Raw genomic sequence first — 24,054 nt, forward strand, 5'->3', positions numbered from 1 at the left:
GCATTCCTCATAATTCTTATAAGTATGTATGACGATATGTATGAACGTGGATATTGCTAAGAGGTGTGTGAGTACGTGGACTACGTGGCTGCTCACCCTTCAATACGCCGTGATGTTATGTATGCAAGCAAAGTCACACTTTTGATATGTATGTGGCGTAGGCCATTGTAATCGCAAATTGTATGAGCCATGTATGAGATTATAACGCATCTTTTTACTTGGAATTTGGGCATTAGTATGCAGGTTATATTCTGACGATTGTTTCAAATAATCTGGTTTTTTATACCTTTCACCGTTTGTCATTATATGATAAATATTGAGTGTGTCGTGTTAATATTAAGTTGGAAAATATGTTTAGGTCGTCGTAGCGTTTCGTAGCAGTTTGAAGATAATATCACTTAAGAATTCTTTCACAGTCTTTGTGATCAGAGGGGCTATCGCGTGTCTCAGTTGACAATCATTTGAAAGCCACTATGCTGTACATTGCTTTCTCCCTTAGATTAAAGTGATTAACACGTTATGTCAATGAAGCAATGTATTGAACAGTGAACATTAATTTGACGTACACTAGTTGTCAACAGAGATACGTGATAAGCCCGCTGGGTGGAAGTGTATCCGACTGATGATCACGAGGTTTCGAGTTCGATTCCCGAATCGGACAAAGTATTATTGGTCTTTTTTAATTTACATTAGTTTAATTGCAGCCCTTAGCTTGGTAACGTACCCGGTATATGGCAATAAGCTCGCCCCTTGTCACATGGGAATAACATTTTAAATGGCGAAACGTGTGTATATTTCATCATAGTAAATGACGAAAAGCGCGTATATTTCATATACCATCCTTCGGATATAACAGGAGTATAAAAGCTCATATTAAATAAAAAAAATTATATCAATTCTTTAACAAGCAAAGCTGAAGCATACTGTCATCTGTCGCATGACACTCAGGGCACCAAAATTAGAAATGTTTGAAGTTCCTACCATTCCGTGCGACGAACACAGACGGAAATACAGCGGGACTTTTTACTGATATTCACTATTTATAGCGTTTAAGAGGTCAATCATTTAGCGTGAGGTGACCACGTGTGGCGGCAAGTTAACAGTATCATTTAAATAAATTTAACCCATTAATGTCCCACTGCTGGGCAAAGGTCTCCTCTCGTAATGAGGGAGGGGTTAGGCCTTGAGTCCACTACGCTGGCCAAGTGTGTTTTCTGGGTTGGAGATTATTTAAATATCAATATATTATTATGGTCCTTAGATTAAATTTTATGTCTTACTACGTAGGTATGTATGATATAGTTAATACTCAAAAACACAACTTTACTGTGGGGTAGAATATAGACTATATAATTAAGAAATAGGCAGTACGACAGAATTGACTGAAATGTATTTTTATTAAAACTTCTTGGTTTGGTATTTTATCAAATTAGAAAGTAGATAAGAATGGCAAGAAATTAATGTTGTCCCCGGTTTTTACAATGTAACGTCAGTGCCCCAAATCGATATATATTTGAAGTATTTCGATTAGATACAATTATTTCCTTTTAGACAGTCATTCCATTTTTCTATAGCAATTAAATAAATTAGGTTATGTATGTAGCATTGAATTTAGATTGTTTAAACTAATTAGCAAGAATGTATACATCATAATTGTTTTAACCAGGAATCAATCAAAAATCTAGGCCTAACTAGATAGTAAAGTGGTTTCGAACAAAAAATCTGATGGAAATTTACAAAACCTCCTGAAAAAAAAATACTCAGCTGCTTTTTATTAGTCAGGTATATTCCTTTTTGTAGCTAATCTTTCACCTATATCTACGTATACTGATCGTAACATTGTATATATTTGAAAACGCCTTTTTTATTTATTTATCCTCCTATTATGACCAAAACTGACCTGAAAACCCTGAAACTTGGATGATAGACTCTAGATATAGGCCATAGGCTTCCATCTACTAAAAAATAAACGACTCAGGTTAAACCACGGTCTAAAACTAGTTAAAATACTAACATCCATTTAATTATAACGTCCATTATCACAGTAATAAAAGCATTTAGAAATAAAACCTATTGGTACTACCTTGAGAGTTTCAGAAGGAGATCACTTGACCGGCTGCCAAACTAAATATTAGCTTCTGAAAGTAGTCGGGTTACTATAGTATTGTCAAAGTTATGAATCTTGAAGTTTTCAGATACTTTTCAGCTGATATTTTTGGGGTAATTTTTGGTAGTACTTTAACCTAGCTGACCGCAGCTTTGCTTACGTGAAATTGCATGAAATAAGAGGCGTTACTCTCGGGGATGATATTATTTCAAGTTTTTTTGTTTTGAGCCTATGTTGGTGTCCCACTGCTGGGCCAAAAGCCTCCTCCGCAGACCCCCTTGGGCGTCTTTTATTTTCGACTATTCTTCCAGGAACGTGTCTAAATTTCAAGTTGTGTAGGATCATTCTAAAGTGAGCTTGTAGTTTCTCAGATAAACTGCTTTAAAATGTAGCTAAAATAATATATTTATTTCAAATTTTAAAACGTCAGAACCCTAATGGTCTTCATAACTTTTAAACTCTCGCGTTGCATGTTTAATATATAATAGGATACGGGAATTAACGCAAACACGCATTTTACCTTAAAATGCCTGACGTAACGTAACCACGTAGAGTGCAACCTAATGGTCTTTTTCTTATCGTATGGTTAGTGGTCAACCTAGTGTCAAAGTTGTTCAAGCCGCCCGAAGCCCTTTGACGTGGCTTGACCCTAATGGTAAAGACAATTTTTAAACAGCCGAGGGGTTAAAGATTCGAATCTCTAAGTTCAGCTGGATAAGTTAACAGGATTATTCAAACTCATGTGACCCAGAAGGCTTGCTCCCTGACTCCATTGCGTAACCCTATATGGACTTTGCGAGAATACAACATATAAAAAAATCTTCAAAATTTTCCCATAATTTACACAAGCATCCCGGAATCAATCTTTAAATCGATAATCGATTTCTAACACCGGGATCGTATCCTGCATGTTAACGTGATGTAATAGCATAGTACACGATCCCGGATACTGTCGCACTTTGCACACACACATACACACACTCGACTGAACTAATAAATGCACTCTCCTAAGGAATTTCAATAAGATGCGTTTTAATCGTGGGTTTTCCTACTTGCTGTGTTCGTTGTACTGTCTTTGCTTGCGGATTCTGCAAGTATTTTTGTTAAAAACTAATCTTCGAACATAGATTGTTGCTTGGTATCGTCAGTCTGTGTGTCATTTTCTGAGAAATAAGCTAAATTGCATTACAATTGGATCAGTCATGTTCAGTGCCGTGAAGGAGTATTTAAAAAGAGTCTAATTAAAAACTCCAGAAAATTAATTTCATTTGACAAATATATTCAATATTGTGAAATATTAAGTCGGTATTTCTTTGCCTAAACTCACAATGTACATTTTACATACAATTTTATGGTTGACGGCTTAAACCTTCTTTTGTAGGCCGGAAATCCTATAATTTCTCTAACCGTGAGATTTCTCTACAATTTATCAATTTCCGACATTAAGGCCAAATTAGTCATCTAGGAAAACCTTGTAAATTTCAAATCTATTACGCCTCATTATAGTCACTGAATAAAATATAACTTCTAAAGAATATCGTTTTCAAAATAAATTCATTAGCTGATATCATGCAACTAAAAAGTAAAGCTAAGTATAGACTACGACAGAAATTGCGACATAAGTGTCAGGCACCAATTTTTGTACTCACTTTTACACAAATTACGGATAAGTTCGGATCTTAGAAGGATCTCACACAAAAAAACGTAAAAATGGTTGTCGTTACTAAGATACCAACCATTTGATGATGATGGTTGATACTGATGGAATAGAAAATTTAATTGATTGTCACTTTGGCACGGGTTATACTGACGGTGATCGCAAGATAAAGCTCTAAAGCAAGAAAAGATAAATAATTAAGATGCAATGTAAAAGCTCAAAAGTTTTGAAACAGTATTAGAGATTTTCCATTTCTAAAAAATACGATCAAATCTATAACAATTTGTAAGATCAATAACCGAACAAAAGTCAGTTATTCCATCAAATCCCTGATCAATAAATCAATATAAAAATTCATCAGTTACTAAGTAACTGATACTACTGAGCGTTGAAATTTGGTATGAAAATTCCTTAGGACCCTTTCTAAGCTTACTAAGGAATCTTTTTGGTAATTCCCCCCGATGGTGTTTACAAGGGGGAACATATTTGAAACATCAGCAATAAAAATATTATAAAAGCCGGAAACTAAAAACCACGCATATGAAGTCCCGGACGGCCTTTAGTATTTTTCAAAATTCCCTTGCGACACTGCGTATATTGTCGTAATCCTGCTTTAATCAGAATAGAGAAACCTTGATAAGCAATACAAGTGGTTCACTGCGCCAAAGAACAGCAACGTTTTGCGTTGAAAACTTTAAACGAAACAACTTGATGTAAGTTCTTGCAAGAAGGTCGTTGGATTGCATGCGGGGTACGGCGCGATTGATAGCGGGGAATGAGAGCATAGCGATTTAGTAGTATGATGGATTTTTTGGTTTATTGTACTGCGAGTGGATCTGAAGGATTATTTTTGTTTATTTGTGATAAACAAAATTTAATACTATTTCTCTCTTTTATTGGGGGTTATAGTTTGGCAGGTAGAGTCAATGTAATAGAGATTTTCTTGTAAACCAATCTGTCCATTAATGAAAACCTAATGATTTTCACGCGGTTTCAGACGGGGCGGGGAATGTCTAATTATGATACGTAGTTGATAAGTGTTTAATAAGTTAAATGTTTCTGTTCTTGTTGTAGTTTAATTAAAACACTAGGTGCTCTATCAAACAGAACTAGAAAAAATAGTTTTCTTGCCCAGTTTTTTACGTTGTTATAATTTATCACTACGTACGCGGCGCATCCTCCCCGCTACAAACGCGCCCATACCCTTAGTTCTTGAAACTATTTTCTATTTGTGCGCGAGTTCAGCTGTTACTGGAGCTCAAGTTGTTCAGATATAAATATGTCTAGCGCGTGTACGTTACGCTAGCAAGAAAGTGTCACCTAGAGTGATATAAGTAGAACGTATAATTAGTGCGCAATCTGCTGTAAATGTGCGCCGCATAAAAAAATTGTGCGTGTTGTAGTTTTGAAAAAAAAACGTAAAAACGATTCCTGCTGGAGTAACGTTGTTCTAGCAAGAAAATTCTAGACGAATTATCGGAGAGATAAAATACATACATGGGCAGAGAGCTTATATTTGTGCAAGTATGTGCGCCATAAATATAATTTGTGCGTCTTCAGGTTTTCGAGATATTGCGTTTCTCGCTGCAGTAACGTTTTGCAAATTCGTGTATCTCCAAGACCATTTTATGTGCGCCTGTAGAATGAACATACACGAATAGCTCTTAATTTGTGCATATTTGTGACATAATTAGATGCCAGATAATATTTATAATTTTCAAGTAATCGCGCTTTATTGAAAACTTAAAAAAATATTGTAGCGCCTAAATGAGAAGACGTATAAGCTCGCTAAAAACTGTATTCGTTCCATCTTTTTGTTTATAATTACCATAAAAAGTTTCAAAACAGAACCTACAAGCGTTAATGAATAATATTACTAAAAGTCGAAACGACGGCATCATAACTTTGACGCCAACAAACAAGAAACTGGCTCAACCTAAGATGTGTAGATGTAAACCAAAAATTAGTGCATTTATCAAATAATATATAGTAAAAATATCCAGCTTCAACTGTTTCGTGTTAAGTAAATATTAATATCAAACCAAAACAGTTATTCAGCGCAGGTTATCCGACCAAATTCGAATGACTACAAAAAAGCGACGGATTCATACGTATCGATGACCTCCTTTATTAAACGTATTACACCTAAACTGTGTTCGTACAGTCACGCTCAAATGTTCGTTGGGAATTATTATTACAATGACCTAATAAAAATATAATATATGTAATATACCTAGGTATTAAATGTACTTTCTGATCATATGAAATCAAAGAGCTTGTTGGTTTAAAAAAATATTATTTTTATTATCATAATCATGATTCTTAAAGTAATTATGGCAACAAATCACAGATCAAATTTTCTACCTATAAATATTAGAACAAACATTGTTCAATTAAACTATTTGTACCTTGTATAGTCATTTGGTATTATTTAAAATCACAGATCAGTTTTTCATTTACTTAAGTACACAAACAATAAAATCACTTAAAGTAGTTCAGTACCATCATGGCGTGAAATTTAAATATTAAGTAGTTGTTGTTTTGGCCGAGATATAATTATGTTTTGGTTAGGTATGATTATATAGTACGCGAACGTAATAAAAACCTATAGAGCGTTATATTTTGTTATCAATTTATGTTTTTTAAAGAATAGCCGGATTTGAAAACTTCAACTCAAGTTTCACATATCGGGCTGCTTAGGTTTGGGTTTTCAAATTAGGCAATTAATAAAAGGATAAAAAAGAATAATAATTTTAACCGGTCTATACTACGTTCGCGTATCATACTATCATACCCAAAACTAAATTATATCTCGGCCAACAAATGATGTACATAATCGTGTGCAAAGTTACCGGAACAGCTAGAATAGAATGATAGAAGAATAGGTATGTTTAATTTAATCAAAAGTTATTTATTTTTAACTATTTTCTACTGCACTGTACTCGGGCACAATACGTTTCAACCAGTTAGCGAGTAAAGTTAAGAAGGTCATCGACACGTATGAATCCGTCGCTTTTTTGTAGTCATTCGAATTTGGTCGGATAACCTGCGCTGAATAACTGTTTTGGTTTGATATTAATATTTACTTAACACGAAACAGTTGAAGCTGGATATTTTTACTATATATTATTTGATAAATGCACTAATTTTTGGTTTACATCTACACATCTTAGGTTGAGCCAGTTTCTTGTTTGTTGGCGTCAAAGTTATGATGCCGTCATTTCGACTTTTAGTAATATTATTCATTAACGCTTGTAGGTTCTGTTTTGAAACTTTTTATGGTAATTATAAACAAAAAGATGGAACGAATACAGTTTTTAGCGAGCTTATACGTCTTCTCATTTAGGTGCTACAATATTTTTTTAAGTTTTCAATAAAGCGCGATTACTTGAAAATTATAAATATTATCTGGCATCTAATTATGTCACAAATATGCACAAATTAAGAGCTATTCGTGTATGTTCATTCTACAGGCGCACATAAAATGGTCTTGGAGATACACGAATTTGCAAAACGTTACTGCAGCGAGAAACGCAATATCTCGAAAACCTGAAGACGCACAAATTATATTTATGGCGCACATACTTGCACAAATATAAGCTCTCTGCCCATGTATGTATTTTATCTCTCCGATAATTCGTCTAGAATTTTCTTGCTAGAACAACGTTACTCCAGCAGGAATCGTTTTTACGTTTTTTTTTCAAAACTACAACACGCACAATTTTTTTATGCGGCGCACATTTACAGCAGATTGCGCACTAATTATACGTTCTACTTATATCACTCTAGGTGACACTTTCTTGCTGGCGTAACGTACACGTCTAGCGCCTATATCCGCTAACGTTTAGTTTAGCGTATTATTATACGAGTATGTTCTACTAAAGTACAATATGCCAAGCGTAATTTAAATAAGTATATTTGAAATTATAGTACTGTTATAAAAGGAGCGGGAAATTAGTTTGTAAATTCGTAGAGTATCTTTTTAACTGCATATTTGAATTAGTTTTTCACTTGATAGTTTGAGAGTTTTACAATAATATTTTACGTCATCTATGTAACTGTAAATTACCCAAATAAGCCTTTTAAAGTAAAAAGTGAGATTAAAAATCATTGGTATAAAGATCAAGTTGGGAAACTTTTTATCTAAGAGTTCCTTAAGAAATAAATGCAAAGTAGACTTAAGTCTTTATCTACCCTATTCTGACAGTTGACCCTTCATCCATCTGCAATGTTTCGCCAAAAAAATAATAATACAGCAATTGATTCATCAATCTAATAAAAAATCTATCTAATGCATCTATGGTTCAGTAGCCTTATTCATAGAGTAGAGATTTGATAGCACGTGGCGTTTTTACGAGTAATCGTAAATCGCGGCGAGAAAATAACATAATTTCGAAACGTGTTCGTTAAATATTTTAACAAAGAAACTGATTATTTTCTTTACTTTCGTTAAATTTGGCGTGATGTTATTTGAGACACTGTTCTAACCTAGATTTTAAAATCTGTAATGTTAAAGATGAAAGGTTATTGAACCCGTTTTCTACGGAATTAAAGATTAGAATCTAATTATTGTACTCAATTTTATCGACATGCTTAATACAATTATTGATTAGAGACTGCCGCAAAAAAAATGCAGTAGGGTTTCAGATAAGAAAAGACCTGATTATACGTAATTTGCGTTTGACAAGGAATATACAAACTCTGGTTTCAGTTTTGTATTAATGCCAGTTGATCTTTGTGTGGCGAAATCTGAATGATGGGTATATGTTAAAACGGTGAAATAGGACTTACATGATGTCCGTATAAAATAAATACAGGATAATCACGACCTTTATTGTAATGTACGCAAGTGTTTCTATGTGGTAGAGCGCTGGGCGAAGATAAATTGAATCGTCCTACAAAGTGAGCGGAATGAAAATTTCCACTGCATTCTGCAACAAACTATCTAACATTCTAACAAATAACTTAAACGAACGGACAGCGTTTCAATTGTCCGACATATTATTTACATATATCGATAGCTCAATACGTCATTAGGCGCTCTCTAATCCACCGACGTCCATTGTTTTACATACAAATATATGCACGCAGGTGCACTTGCACACTTGTTACTAAGAAGCTTTTCAACATATTTCGAATGCATACCGTTTAAGTACCTAAATACATATAATCGTATTAGCAAACATCTCGCATTCCACTTACAATAGGATTTATTGTAAATTTACGTGCTGCGTACGATAATCGCGTCTGTACGCATCACCTGTTGCGCGCCAAAACCGCGCGTGGCAAGATGGCCGCCGCCGCGCTTTTTTTTTCACGGCGTCTTTCCGCGTGTGCCGTGATTTTGGCCAGTTCTCCTGTGTGACGTCGACGACCCAGTTAGGTACGCCAAGCGGTGCCACGGCCAAGTCCACCCGGGCATCCCCAATGAACCAGCGCCAATGTCTATAAAATAAATTGTACGCACGAAATAAAGAGAAAAAAAATTATAATGAAGTAAACGTCAGCTCCTGATTTGCCGCCAAAACCTGGGTGAACGCACTCCAGTGTTTTGGCATGGCTCGTTGGATGTTGTCCTAATAGTTCGTTTATTTGATAAGGTGTTTTATTATTGCGTTACGACCTTTTGATCAGCTGAGATCTGTGACGTTTATGCTTCCATTATAACACGTTCGTTTATGTTTAGGGGTTTGTCGTTGCCAATGATAAAAAGCGAAATGTTTTTCGTAGTTCGCAACATTGGTAATGAAAAAAGTTCTGACCAAAAAGTTTATATTGGCACAGCGGAGGGAGCGATCACAAAATCGCTCGTTTTAAAGTGCTTCAAGTCGATGTGCGTGCTCTAGATTACAAAACGTTGCCTATCTACGGGCGGTGGATTTTATCGTCAGCATGCGCTTCGTCTAAAAGTATAATAACATGAAAATCGCGATTCCCGTGTATGATATCATCACAGTAGCAGACCGGGTTCGTACCGAGAATCCACTATGAGCGAACCTTTGCCAACAATCTTACTATTCAGCATTTGTTGTTCTTATATTTGCCAAATATTTGCACCTTATCGCCGGCGTATTGTGATAGTTTTACGAGCTCCATTTTTATATTTTTATTTCGCGCGCATTTTGGCCGTGTATCCAATATGGCGGTTGTTTGTTTTGGAAATTGCGGTGTTTTTTAACTGTTATTGTGAGGATGTTTGTTCACTCCACTGGGGAACGAGAGATCAAACGATAGGGCTATTTAAAACGACGTATTCCCCTTGGAAAAAATTATAGGTGCAATGTTAGGCAAACATAAAAAAAGTCATATAACTTTAACCTAGTGTGATTGAGGGTATTGACACGAGACAGTTTTGGCATGATGAGGCCGATAATTTTATAACAAGGGGATTCCGTCCACGTGCCTCCATGGATCCTGCCAAGGGGGACCTGGCAATGGCTTCAGACCGGTGGCATCAACTGGCAGAGCCGCGGGCTTGTCTCGCACTGTAGCCAACTGAATGTTTTGACTAGAACTTTTTGTTTATGTCCGGTATTGCGCGTTTGGACTACTCGATTCATTCACCACTATCGACTACTATTGAGTGATGTTTGTTTTTTAAAGGTGTGTTCGTACTTGTGGAGTTGATGTATCCTTTTGTTTGGAATGGTGCTGTTATTTATGATCAGATTCAGCTGTACTCTTTTATCATTGATAAGACAAACTACAAGATTTTTTTTACTTTCGTGTCTTACGTTATTTTTGTTTTGCGTGAAACGTTGGTACTTTAAGCCGTCCTAGGTCCTTACTGTAAATTTTATAACACCTATACCTATGACAAAGGATATAAATCATTTGACTTCAACTCTATAGCAAAATTGTGTTCTTGCAGTCGAAATACATACTTTCGAGTCCGCAAATTTTGACTTTTTGTGTTCAAAACAAACTTTCGTTTGATATTAACTAACAAGTTATATAATTTGTTAATGTTTCTAATCGTACTTAGGTAACAAAGACATGAATTTTCCTAAAACTTCTATTATAAACTCTCATAGTCATCTAAAAACAATAATACGTAGTACAGATCCTTTTATTCTTCTAAATTATTCATCTTTTGATTTTAACAACCATTTTTTTGTGTCCTGACACCCTATATGAGTATTCAATCTTTTAAACAAGCTTACAGACCTTACAAATGTTAATTTATCTTCAAAATTGATCCACAAAATCACAATTTAATCACCAAACGTTATGTGTACAGTAAAAGCGTTAATATCGGCGGCAGATAGGCAATCACCTAGTAGCTTGCGTCTATTTATACCGGCTAAGACCCGAGCTAATTTTATTGCGGCCGTCAACCAACCGACTCTGAGGCTGACATGACACGGTGGACAAACTGAAGGATATTGGAAAACATAATATTGTGATAGAAGTATTAGGTCGAGGAAAAAGTCTTGTCGCATTTTCGCATTATAGTATGTATGAACTTGTAATAAAATCTCTTTGGCTTTAAGAATCACAAATGAATACACGGTTCATTAAGTTTCTTCGTGAGGTACCTAAATAACGAGCTTTTTTGTGTAGAGAAAAGATTTATTACAAGTTCATGCATACTATAACGCGAAAAGACTTTACCTCGACCTAATATAATATTAGGTTGTAATGGTAATATTATGAAAAATTTTGCTTGCTGATAATTTACTTTGTGGATGAGATAAACGTAGTACCGTTAAAAGTGTAGGATAGACTTTAATTCTCGTCAGTGTGTACTAATGAGATGAATACATAGATAAAGTTTAAGATAAAAATTCTCTTGTAAAGGTCTTATAGGGGAACGAAGTTTCATTCGTGTTAATGTATAATAGGAAGATAATCTCTTCAATGAAAGGGTTATCTCTTATATTTTTTGTCACTGAAAATGGAAGTTAATGGATATAAACAGAGTGATATTTTAAAGTATAAACAAAATAAAAACTCTGATCTAAAAAAAAATCAAAGGGGCAGTTTCTTGAATTTATTAACTATCGACAAAATTCGTATTAATGAATGATCAGCGCCTCTAGCGGGTGCGGCAGAAACTAATTTTGAAGTACATTTTAAGTCTCAATAGTATCGGTTGAAAAATTCGTGCTACACGGTTGGGTCATTGCGTCATAAAGCCCTAAATGCCCTAAATTTGTTAGTACAAGTTATTTTTACAGTGTGTCCGGTGCCGCCGGGAATAGAACTCACCATCGCGGGTTGGGTGTCGTAACTTGTGACTGCGGGACTCTCCTTAACTGATAACTAGGTCAGGGATGATATGCACTTTGATTTTGATATAATGTGAAGATAGATAAAGGAAAATTTTATGAGAGCTTTTGGGAGTAAGATTATCTGAACAGCTTGCACGTGGGACTTTGTGTATATTTTGGGAAAATAACAAAACATCCGATAGTAAAGTCTATGTTTTCACTTAAATTATATCTATGTACAATTTTATCAAAACCGGTCTATCTCTGTCGGTCTCTCTCTCGGTCGGTCTAAGCTTATATAACTAAACTACTCAACCGATTTTGTTGAAATTTTCTTCCAACTATGTTGAAGTCGGCTTCCAGTCTTACCAGATGCAGCTGAATACCAGTGTTTTACCACCACAACCCAGTTACTTGGCTTATAACACGATACCCCTCGGTAAAACTTGTTGACAGACTTTCAAGCTTCTGACTACTGGTAACTTCTGTCAAATATCTTAGCCTTGACTGACCATTTATTCAAAAACATTTTTGTATTTTTTGAAAAATGTAGGAGGGTCAAATCCCGGGGTCGCGGCAGACAAAAAGTAGTTAATCTCTCACCCTTTCATCCATTCATTCTCATGGGTTCATAACTCACTGAAACGATGTAGCAATTTTCAGTTTTATTAAGACTTACTGCCTATTTTATAGTTTCAGCGAACATTTTAGTTGTTAAGACGAGTTTTAGTCATAATATTTTCTGTATTAATGAGTTAAGTTTAATTTTATTATTTTTATTTGATGCCGACATTTTTTATTGTGAGTTCCCATTTTGATAAAAGTAAAAGGTCTTCGACCTCGTGAAATGCTTTGTGAGGCTAAAAAGGATCTTTTGTGTTAGTCCTACAAAATTCAGCAGTTAACAAATTTCAACAAAACCGTTCAGTAGTTTTGTGTAAAACAGTAACAAACATACAAGGTTTTGCACAAAGTTTCCCATCGCTAATATTAATAGGAAGACTAGGCAGTGGGATTTGGAAATGAAGTTCGTATCGTGGCAACTAGTTATGGTCTTTAGTCTCTACTTATACTCATAGGGAAAAGGCAAGATCTTCACTATATCTATATCTATTTATTTATGGCAAATATTGACACTTATGGTACGTGAAATTATTCAAATTCCTTATGCCAGAACGTTTAATCATTCAAAATTACCGTTCCTCTATACAAATTGCAACAGTTATGCAACAAAAGTTTCTAAGGTAACTTCACGTACAAGGAAAACCCGATATTAGAATATTTGTAAGCGTCAAGTATATATTATGTTAAAACCTTTTATTGTTATTTGCAATAACTGTATTTTGACACAAAAACGTATACAGAATTGAAAATAAGGTTCTAAGGTATGAAAACGTCAATCAGACTTTTATGCGGTCTTTCACCAATCAGACAGTTGTTAACTTGACTTTGACGACTTTATAAATGGCTGTATAAAATACGATATATAACATTATGGCTGTTATATTCGAAGATGTAGGCAGAGGTGTATGAAACATGAAACTACAGCTATGTTTAATAATGTTAGTTCCATGACTCCCATGACATAGGGGACGACCTTATTGCGTATGTATCGGCTTGTTACCAAAGTCTGGGTAAACCCTTAAAACACTTTCCCTGGTTAGGGATTCCGAACCCGTGATGATCAGCATTCTTGGATATTTGTATTGATATTTAAAAAATATTATGTATAAGATGTCTGTGCTTTTTAGATTTTAAGTCGTTTTGAGGGTTTTATTATTTTATCTGATGATATATTGTAAAAAGTCTATATTAATAAGCTTCAATTAGTTAGTCTGTGTGTTGTTACTTTAAGCAAGCCCGAAACAATCTGTTAGACAAAAAAAAATTGACAGGTAATTTAAATTAGCTCTTTTGGAATACGCTGGGACGCTGACCATCTTTCATATAATATTTTTAGATTTAATTATACTTAAATTGATTTAGAATCCGCCGTCTTGTAATTCAAAAGCTGTATCATCATCATAAAAAGTCTACAAAAAATTCCGATCCACCGAATCGGGTTGTCAATAAATCACGCATTAGCATATAGATATGATTCAACGCGCACAATACAGTAGGTATTCGTGCGCGTGCGCGTTGCATACGTTATCGACAAGTCTATACCATCGGGTTATTCTTTTGTGTATGACACAATTAGGTGGACGGCATTTGAATGCCAATAAGGATATGTTGTGTGCTAATGATTTGAATTTGTAAAAGAAAGTGATTTTTTATAGGCAATTATTGCTCATAATTTACTATTATATTTATATCGATGACGTAGGTCATCCTTGGTGCGAGGACTTAGATATCTAAAATCAAATAAATGTATCGTCTTGATAACATTTTAAATTTACTGAGACCTAATGTTAACAGTTATGGTGGTCGTTAAAATTACAGAATTTACTTAAAGCTTAAAGAAAAGGGTTAGATTGTAATGGAAAAGTATGTATCTGGTTGCATGATACAATCAATGACAGAACAGGCGTAAGATTTTTGGGAAACCTTTGCCCAACAGAAGGACAGAAAAGGTTGGTGAAAAAAACATGCTTATGCCAACAAGAGTCTTCTTCAAAAATAAGAAGATTAGATCTTGTAGGAAAACGTATTGATGTGTTCTTAAAATATAATAGACTTTTCTAGTGTCGTATGTAGTACAAAAAATAACGAAAAATTGGCTTATTATAAAAGATTAATTCGTAGATCACGGAATGTCTATATTGTTCCCTCTGTAAGTGTAATAATGTCTGCTATAAGTAGTCTGCCAAACCGCAAAGTGTGTACCCACATTATCTTCTATTTTAAGAGAAATGTGACTAACTTTGACACCATTAACAAGATAACTGCTGAGACAAAATATAGCCGTTAACCTAGTTTATTATGAGACTCGTAAATGAATAGAATTTTGGGGAAAAAAGCTAGGTTGATAACAATTCATTCATTTATCGAACCCTGTCTGTGATGCAAGAAGTACTTTGCGCGTATAAAAGTTGTAAGTAGTAGTAATTCTGCATGTATGCAGTAAAAGTTATCTGTAAGGCATTTTATATGAAGAGTTTTGGGTATCGAAGATCTATTTCCGTGCACTTACATATAATAACATCTACTCAGAAACTAAAGAAACGTACAACCCAGAAATATTCCACGCCACAGTTTCAAAAGTTGCCAAAGAATTAAAGCCACAGTCCACAATTTGACAAACAGTGTCATTCAACATACTGAGCTTCAAGTCCCATGTTGGGCGCCAAAACTTAAAACCAAAATTACAAAGTTAATACCTGTTTTTAACTTTTGTGTTGTTCACAGGACGAGTTCCATCCGTTCATAGAGGCCCTGATGCCATTTGTAAAGTCCTTTTCGTATACTTGGTTCAATTTACAAGCGGCCAAACGGAAATATTATAAGAAACACGAAAAACGGATGAGTCTCGAGGAGGAGCGACATACAAAATATGAATTACAGGTAAATGTTGTTATTCATTTTTTGTATAAACACTAACCAAACCATTAAGCCAATATTTTCTATGTGAGTTAACAACTGCTGAGTTACATGCTCACGAAAATACTATCGCTAAGCGGATACCTATCTCTTGAATGTCCGCACCAAAGGTTACTTAGCCCTCTTACTGACCGGTACTAAATAAGAGCGAAAAGCTTGTGCAGAAAGGACTGGTGACGTTACTTCGATTGTTCATTGTGATAGCTTGTCTGTTATACAGACTACTGCAGACCAAGAGTTGTGTTTACTAAAAAAAATGTAAACCATTTTATACCTTAATAATGGTACTTAAATAGACGAACTGTACATAATAACAACCAGGAAAGTAGAAAGTGTTAGTATTCAGTACAGTTTCATCGATGACTATCTATTCAGATGAGACCGCGTGGCCTATGAGTCCTATCACTAGGCCTAGGCGCCAACGTACGTGCTCACACACTCATGGAGCCTGTCGTGAAGTATTTATCAATTTATCGCTTGTACGATTTATAGATATCAATGCGGTGCTTTTGGCCGCTCGTTTGATATTCTAAATAGCTTTTTACGTCGTTTCCTTATGCCCTTTTCATTACATAAGTTACACTGCCGAATTGGATTCAACTCGCTTCACAAACTTGCCTATTTATAATATCTGGATTAGTGTGGTTGCCTGATATCTATCTATACTAATATTATAAAGCTGAAGAATTTGTTTGTTTGTTTGAACGCGCTAATCTCAGAAACTACTGGTCCGATTTGAAAAAATATTTCAGTGCTAGATAGCCCATTTATCGAGGAAGACTATAGGCTATATATCATCACGCTACGAACAATAGGAGCAGAGTACCAGTAAAAAATGTTACAAAAGCGGGGAAAATTTCGACCAATTCTCTCTTATGTGACGCAAGCGAAGTTGCGCGGGTCAGCTAGTTGTTTGATAAAGGTAGAGACAATGACAACTGATTAATGCTACTAACTTCTACATTGATATTTCAGAGAACTAGCTGAATCTGGATGTACTTATAAACTAACCTATATCCACTTTGTACACAACTGAAGACAGCATACAAACTGTCAGTCTCCATTAAGTCTATTTCATAAACAAGAACATAATTTGATTATATTTTTGAAGTACTTATCAAGATAGTCATGCTACCACAAGTCGTGGGTTCGATTCCCACAGAATATATGACCTTGTAATTAAATCGAACGGACCGATTTTAAAAGGGTTTTCTAGGTAACGAGATGGTTTCAGCATCTATTAAAGAAGATATATACAAGTGGTTTATTAATACAATTCCCGAACTGTTACAGAACGAGAAAGCAGAAGTGAAACAGAAATGGGCGTCGCGGTTGTTAGGCAAACTGCGCAAGGACATAACACAGGACTGTCGGGAAGACTTCGTGCTGAGCATCACGGGCAAGAGGCCGGCCGTGTGCGTGCTCTCCAACCCCGACCAGAAGGGCAAGATGAGGAGGATAGACTGTCTCAGGCAGGCGGATAAAGTAAGCATTAAAATACTGTGATTTCCTATTAACGAGAAGCGAACATTTGACGATTGCAAAATAAACGGTTCTTAGGGAATACGCTAGGGGTGCTGATAGTAACAATAACTAATTTATTTCATTTTTGTCCTTCCGAAAGCTTAAAGCTTAGAAGGGGGTTATACCCAAGTTCACCATGCTACCTAAAGCGGGTTGGCGACTTAGCATGTCCTCATGAACCATGTTAAAGATCTTTTAGGCACGTTTTTCCCTACAAGAAAAAGCGATAATCATTACTAATACACATATCTTTGAAATTACATTAGTGTGTTGCCACGGGTTTGAACCATCGACCACTTGCGTGAGAGACGAGTGCTTAGACGACTAACTGTAAGCTAAAAATTCAAGTTGTTATAAATCTGACTAAAACTTAACTGACTAACGTGACTTGAATAGAACCTACCAGGAAAACATCTGATTTGTATTCTAGATCAAAACTGGCCCAGTCATTATTTGAATTGTTATATGAATGTCATAAAACGTAAGCATAAACCTATGGGTTTTCCCACAGATGAAAAGTGAGATGTGGGTTGACAAGCGATAGAATCGAGGCTACTGGAATTACCCCGAGTGGCTGAGTGACTCAGTTGACTAAAGACAAAACTGTAAAGGCATGAGACTATTTTCTATGTTTACGGATATTTTCTAAAATCTAAAATTATATAAAATTTGAAAACTTGAATATTGCATGATAAGGTAAAATACGTAGTTCAAAAAACAGAGATTTCGTTGAAAATATTTAAAAACAATGACAGCGAAAAATAATAAAATATTGTATTTATTTTTCGATGTCATTTCGCATCCTAATGCACTGGATAAATATTTAAGAATGCTACATGCTTTGAGTTCTACAGTCCTCTATTTATTTCCTATTATTTTCACACGGAAAGCCACTTATTGAGTTCCTTACAAACTTTTCTTGCTTCATTAACATCCATACATCTTGTCATACAAGACCTCCGGTTATGACATCTACGCAACAGACTTAATTTTTTCCTCTATCTCTTTTTAAACCATATTTTTCACATTTCAGGTATGGCGCCTAGACCTGGTAATGGTAATCCTGTTCAAAGCCATACCCCTGGAGAGCACGGACGGGGAGCGCCTGGAGAAGCACCCAGAATGCACCCAGCCAGGCCTCTGCGTGAACCCCTACCACATCAACGTGTCCGTTCGAGAGCTGGACCTCTATCTGGCGAACTTTATAAACAGCTATGGTAATGGGAGCGACGGTCTGCCAGGTCTCTCGCTCAGTATTCTGTGATACGCTTTTTGGTTTTGGTTTTGAGTGTGTTGATATGCTGTACTAATTTTATAAATACTATGCACAGCTACTATGAATAGCTTATCCTATGATGAATTTAGGGGGTTGAAGGTTGTGCCCCCAATTCGTCTTTTACTTGATAGATGGATTAAAGCCTAAGAATTGTGTTCTAATAGTTTTATAAAGGCTCTAGATTAGTCTATGATGAAATAAGGGTGTTCCTCCAACAAATAAGGTTGTGCCCCCAACTTGTCTTTTACGTGATAGATGTATCAAGGCCTAAGAATTCGAGCCTCCTTAAGGAAAAACTAAAATAAAGTTTACTAAATTATCTCAGTGTCGAAATATCTTTTGTAAGACTGTAAACGGGTTTCCTTCAATATTTTATTAAATTTTACCAAGTATTATATCGTTTTCTTAAGCATTTAATAGTCAAACAGTCACTATGCATATCAACACATTGATTTAGTTTTTGTTGCTCTATGTAAATTTATTTAGAGGGTGTAGTGCATGCATAAGATATTAAAACCGCTTTTCTAAGGGTTGTTGGGTTAAAATCTGGGTAGAAGATCTAGTCGTAGTTTAAACAACCTTCAGCGTAGACTTTCAATAGATGGGTGACCGCCCATTATGACCATTATTAATAATTAATCGGTCGATTGTTGTCAATCAAGATAACAGTCACTAAGCAGTGTTAAAGGCCTTTGCCTGGCTTATATACAAATTTGACATTAAAGATAGTACGATAGTAGGTAGTAAAAAAAATATTGGAAACATAATATTATCAATGAATTGCGGCTGTACATTGATTTTAAATGGGTAATTTTGTAGCAAACTAAGCGTTTAATGTTTTTTTATTATCTGATGGGTTAAGCGTAAATTTTTATTATCGCTTAGTGATACGTAGTCGATCAAATAGTTAATGTAGTCATTCTGTAGCACAATTTCTTAGCATCGGTACTATCGACTATCGAAACCGACATGTTAAATTACTTATTATACAGAATAGTTCTTGCAGAATACGCTAGGGGCATTTATGCTGAACGATAGTCGATAGTTGTAGAAAATTTGCCTTTGTGACTAATAATTAGTGCAATAAATAAGTCAATAGTTTTAGTTTGCCTCTCTGACTAATCATTAGTAAATTAGTAAGACTAATCACTTTAGTATTCTTGAATAATCCGATATGATTTCAGATATACTAAGCGGTTCTCTTTCGCCTCACGCGGCTAGGGATAAAGAGAACGAACACGACGCAAAGAGCAAAGGTAACTCCGGATTGTGACGTGTGTTGATGTTCTAGCTACAGGTGTTGGGTTAACAATGATAGTGAGATTTGGGGAGATAGGATCGAGTTTGGGGAGTTAGGAGTGAGTTTGGGAAGGTAGGAGTGAGTTTGGGGAGCTAGGGGTTAGTATGTGAAGCTAGTAGTGAGTTTAGGTCGTTATCGGTGAGATTCGAGAGCAAGCTTAATTGCAAGTTTTGTGAGGATGAGTTTAAGTTTACGATTTTGTATATTAAATTCGGTAGTTAAATGTCAGATGGTTGAGGTAGGAGTGAGATTCGGAAAGTTAGAAGTGATATTTGGGGCGTTACGAGTGCAATTAAGGCGTCAGGTGCAGGATTTAGAAGGTTTAGAAGTAAGGTATATCATGAGAGATATACATATATGTATGAGTAAATTGTGTAATTTTTCTTGGAAATTACTAGCGGTAATTATGGCTATTGCCATAAAATGAGGGGTATCTAAGGAACTCACAACATTGTTGGCCTCAACAAAACCTGCAGAAAGAACCTAAATGTGATTGGTTTGCACAAAAACGTATTTGAATTAAAATTTTATTTTTATTTTTTCATTATTTTTATGCATTTTTCAAAAAGATTTTAATCCCCGCATTGGCTTGCACTTACACTTTCATGCTTATTGGTATCCAAAATTTTTTGAGATCACATTTTTGAGATTGCCAGAGTAATGTTTGCTCGTTTGTTGTTTTTTGAAAATTATTTGTATGTAGTCGGTGTTCCTTCTCTTTCACGCTCTCTTATAATTGTATATCGATGCTCTTCTAACACTCACGGTCAAATACTGATCATAATTTTAAGACCCTGAGGGCCTACTATGATTCTCGAAAACGATGTTTTGTGAAAAATTGAAGATATTCTTTAATAAACTCTCTATACTCTATTTTGACAAGATGTAACAAATTTATGATGATAATATTTAATTTAAAATAAATGATCTTTCTGTATTTGGCCATAAAACCCATATGTTGTGGTATTAGAATAGCATCGATCTTATGTATCAAAGTATGGTTGCATCAAGTACATAAAACAAAAGGTTATTTTTTCTTTCGAAATTATAACTACTAAATATTGTTGCAACAGTTTCTTGAAATTTCTAAGATTGTTTTGTAGAAATGTTACTTAAAGATAAATAATTTGATAGATGTACTTCAGATTTATCTGAATAATATCAGAATGATTCTGGGAAAAATATTTTCTATAGCTCGGCAAGAGTCTTTTCTTAGTCCTTCCAAAATGAGGGAGATTTTAACCTTGAGCTCAAAGAATAATAATGGAAATTATACTAAGATGAAAATGGCTTATATTTTCTCACAAAACAATCTTAGAAAATTATAATAAAGGGTAGTTAAAATTGAATGTTTTATTCTGTATACGTGTTTGATGTCGTGGCTTCGTTTACAAAGAAACCTGTAAATAAACAGGCTAATTTATTATAATTATTAGTTTGTAAGATTTGAAGCAGTTTCACCGTTTTACAGAGAAATTTCGAATCGCAATCCTTACTACAGTGTTCTTTACATTGAAGTTGGAGTATTGTGTTGCTACCATACTAATCGATAGATTGTCAATTAACCGAATTGAGAAACTCCTCTTTTACTTGAAGTCGGTCTAAAAGATTGATAGTTTCTTAAGACAGGAATTAATCATAACAATATAATGCGAAGGATGCCTTCTGAGTGTCTTTCTGATCACGTATCAAAATCAAATCATTTATTCATTTAGGTCGAATGCTGACACTTATGATAGTCAATGATACAGAGAGTGAATTTACCGCCAGTTATCTCGACTTTGTCAGGAGATTAAGAGATTTATGATCCTTTTGCATTCGTTACTAAGTTTAAAAATAAACTGTATAGTTTCAAATCGTTAATTAAAAATCGGTTTATTTTATATTGAATTTGATCAATGTTACCGATTGATTAGTGTGGTAAATACTCTTTGAAGAAAATGAATACTTTTGAGTATTTTTTTTTACAATTTCAGTAGTAAAACGGTGAAATTGTCTTGTAAATGTTGTTCAATGTTTATCGGTGTTAGTTCATAGTTTAAGGTTATATTTCCCTACACTGGTGCATTATCACTTGATTCCCACACAAAGCACTCTGTCCTAATTCCTGTTTAGTTTGGAAATAAGTTATATGTGTATTGATATATTGCACTTTGAGAAACATATTATTCCGGTTTGTGTCGAAAAATAAGGTAGTCTAAAGTCCTCTAGTACTCAGACGAACTCAAGCGTCATCGTTTAAATGCCCTTACGATGATAGGCACGGGTCTCCTGTAGCTTATGCTTTCCGAAAAAAGTCTATAACCTCCCCGAGATATAAATTTTATCCAAATTGGTTTAACTGTTTTGAAATGAAAGCAGTACAAACTAATACACGACGATGTTTAATCTTCAATATGAATGAATAGTGAAGTTTTTATTTTGACAAGTTTTGTTTGATGATGTATGTTTCGACGATATTCCAATAAATATAAGATTTATGGGCTTCAGTTAAGTATGTATCAATGTATATAAAAACTGATGAACATAGCACAAAAAAACTACTGAGCCTAGAAATTTGAAAACTGGCATGAAGATTCCTTATAAAGTGTGGAGGAGTATTAAAAGACGATATTACATGAGACCTGTACCTTAAAAACAAACATAAAAACCTCCATGTTGCTTATACCAACTTAACAAATCGTGCATTGACATAACAAAAATACAGGGTGATCATAAAACTGTCGATAAAAAAAGCGGGTGTTTTAACCCGGTTTTAAAGGTACCCTGCTCCCTCATTACTACCTAACAATACCATGAGGTCATAACGTCTGAAATGGGTGATTTCAGGCTATAGTCACAATCCATACAACGGTGTAATATGCAACGATATTATTCTAGCGACCGGTGTCTTCTCATCAAAGGAGTTATGGAAGCTGTCTAAGGGTAAATATTGCATTTTTACTTTTACATAATAAGGTACATTACTGCTCTTTGGGAAACGTCCGAAATGCTTTTTTTGATAGAAATACTGGCATATGACGTCACAATTGTTTCATTCACGATTGTTTGTTATAAATCTTCATCAGACTATGCGTATCAAACCGATTTGGCAAAGAAAACTTAATAAGAAAAACAGCAAATAAAAACATTAATTTCTGATGTAAATTAAATCCAGTTGCACTTGCTAGTCAGTAAAAAATCAGTGGGTTAAGCAAGCTATGGCACACAGAGATTCAATGAATGACTGGCCGCTTAATGGCATTTGACCTGGACGTCAGGTTGAGAATTCCTGGTCATCAAAATAAGTCAATAGACTTTGTTTTGTTCACTAACCATACAGTTACAAAAAAATAACATGGAAAACTATTTCTTTTATTTATTTTCCAGCTTCTATCCTCCAAGAGACGGGTTCGGAGTCTCCGAGCGGCTCGGGCGGCGGTATAAAGCTGGAGTCGGGCTACTACTGCGGGTACAACAGCCCCGCGCCCCCCGCCTTCGAGCCCCCCGCGGAGAGGGCCACACCTTCTGCCATGCTTGTTGGACAGTGCTATAGTGAGTATTATATAGCAAGCTGCTAATGGTCTACTCGGTCTACTCGGTCTATTCAGTCTACTCGGTCTACTGAAACAGGTTAAGGGTTTACCAAAATCTCCACTTATAAGGCAGTCTGTTTGCAATAAACAGAAAAATACTTAAAATTGTCTTTTTAAAAATAAAGAAAACAAACCTATCGAATTAAAAGCCAGTTTCCGTTTTAAGCTCTCTTCAAGCTTAAGTTAGCTACGAATTCGAAATTTCGAGCAATCATTGGAGACGAAAGCTACCATTTTCACCATCCGTCAATAAGTTCATTATACCCGTCAAAGGTTACTAGCAATTTGTCGCACTTATATGATAAACAGATTCTCAATAAAAGCACAAACCATTCTCTTAAAAAATTACTCCGGAATCTGTCCAAACATTCCACACTTAACCACATAACAATCAAATTACAAATAAAATTCGCCGAACAAATCCAAGTATAACAATCATATGGAGACACGCGTGGTTACAATGCATGTGGTGTACACGTGTACCTTAGCCGTGCGAGCACGTGTACGTGAGGCGACTACGAACGAAAATAGCCGAGTTTACACGACGTGAGTCACGAACAAAGGAGTTAGGTTAACGCCAGCTCCACACGTTGGCCCCAATATAGGCCCCAACGCTGTTTGTCCAATGTGTGGATCTAGAAAATGGCATTGGTCCCAACGTTGGGGCGAGCGTTGGTAGTTGGCCGGCTCGTGTCGGTTTCATCAAAGAAATCTGCGCCAACGCTCGCGATCTGAAGGGACAGGACTAGTTTATTACACGTTGGTATAAGCGTTGGGGCCAACGTGTGGAGCCGGCGTTATGGTATGCGTTGAGTTTTAGTGTGGTGATTCATTTGTTTTTATTGGGAAGAGGTTGACGTAC

At 35.4% G+C, this 24,054-nt stretch overlaps 1 protein-coding gene across 12 annotated transcripts in view; it reads left to right on the plus strand.

Moving 5' to 3' along the window:
- NfI (Nuclear factor I) overlaps positions 1 to 24,054 on the plus strand; it is a 54,022-nt gene that overhangs the window by 21,328 nt on the left and 8,640 nt on the right. For 5 of the 12 annotated variants that reach the window (XM_076130953.1, XM_076130952.1, XM_076130955.1 and 2 more), the window contains exons 2-7: positions 15,326 to 15,481; positions 16,811 to 17,002; positions 18,075 to 18,282; positions 19,502 to 19,573; positions 22,447 to 22,542; positions 22,987 to 23,151. In XM_076130953.1, the coding sequence (XP_075987068.1) occupies positions 15,326 to 15,481; positions 16,811 to 17,002; positions 18,075 to 18,282; positions 19,502 to 19,573; positions 22,447 to 22,542; positions 22,987 to 23,151 (889 nt within the window). The remainder of the gene's footprint in view (positions 1 to 15,325; positions 15,482 to 16,810; positions 17,003 to 18,074; positions 18,283 to 19,501; positions 19,574 to 22,446; positions 22,543 to 22,986; positions 23,152 to 24,054) is intronic. The other 7 variants (XM_076130956.1, XM_076130958.1, XM_076130964.1 and 4 more) reach the window with 5 other exon arrangements.

This window comes from Anticarsia gemmatalis, chromosome 25, assembly GCF_050436995.1.
Source record: "Anticarsia gemmatalis isolate Benzon Research Colony breed Stoneville strain chromosome 25, ilAntGemm2 primary, whole genome shotgun sequence".
NCBI lineage: Eukaryota > Metazoa > Arthropoda > Insecta > Lepidoptera > Erebidae > Anticarsia > Anticarsia gemmatalis.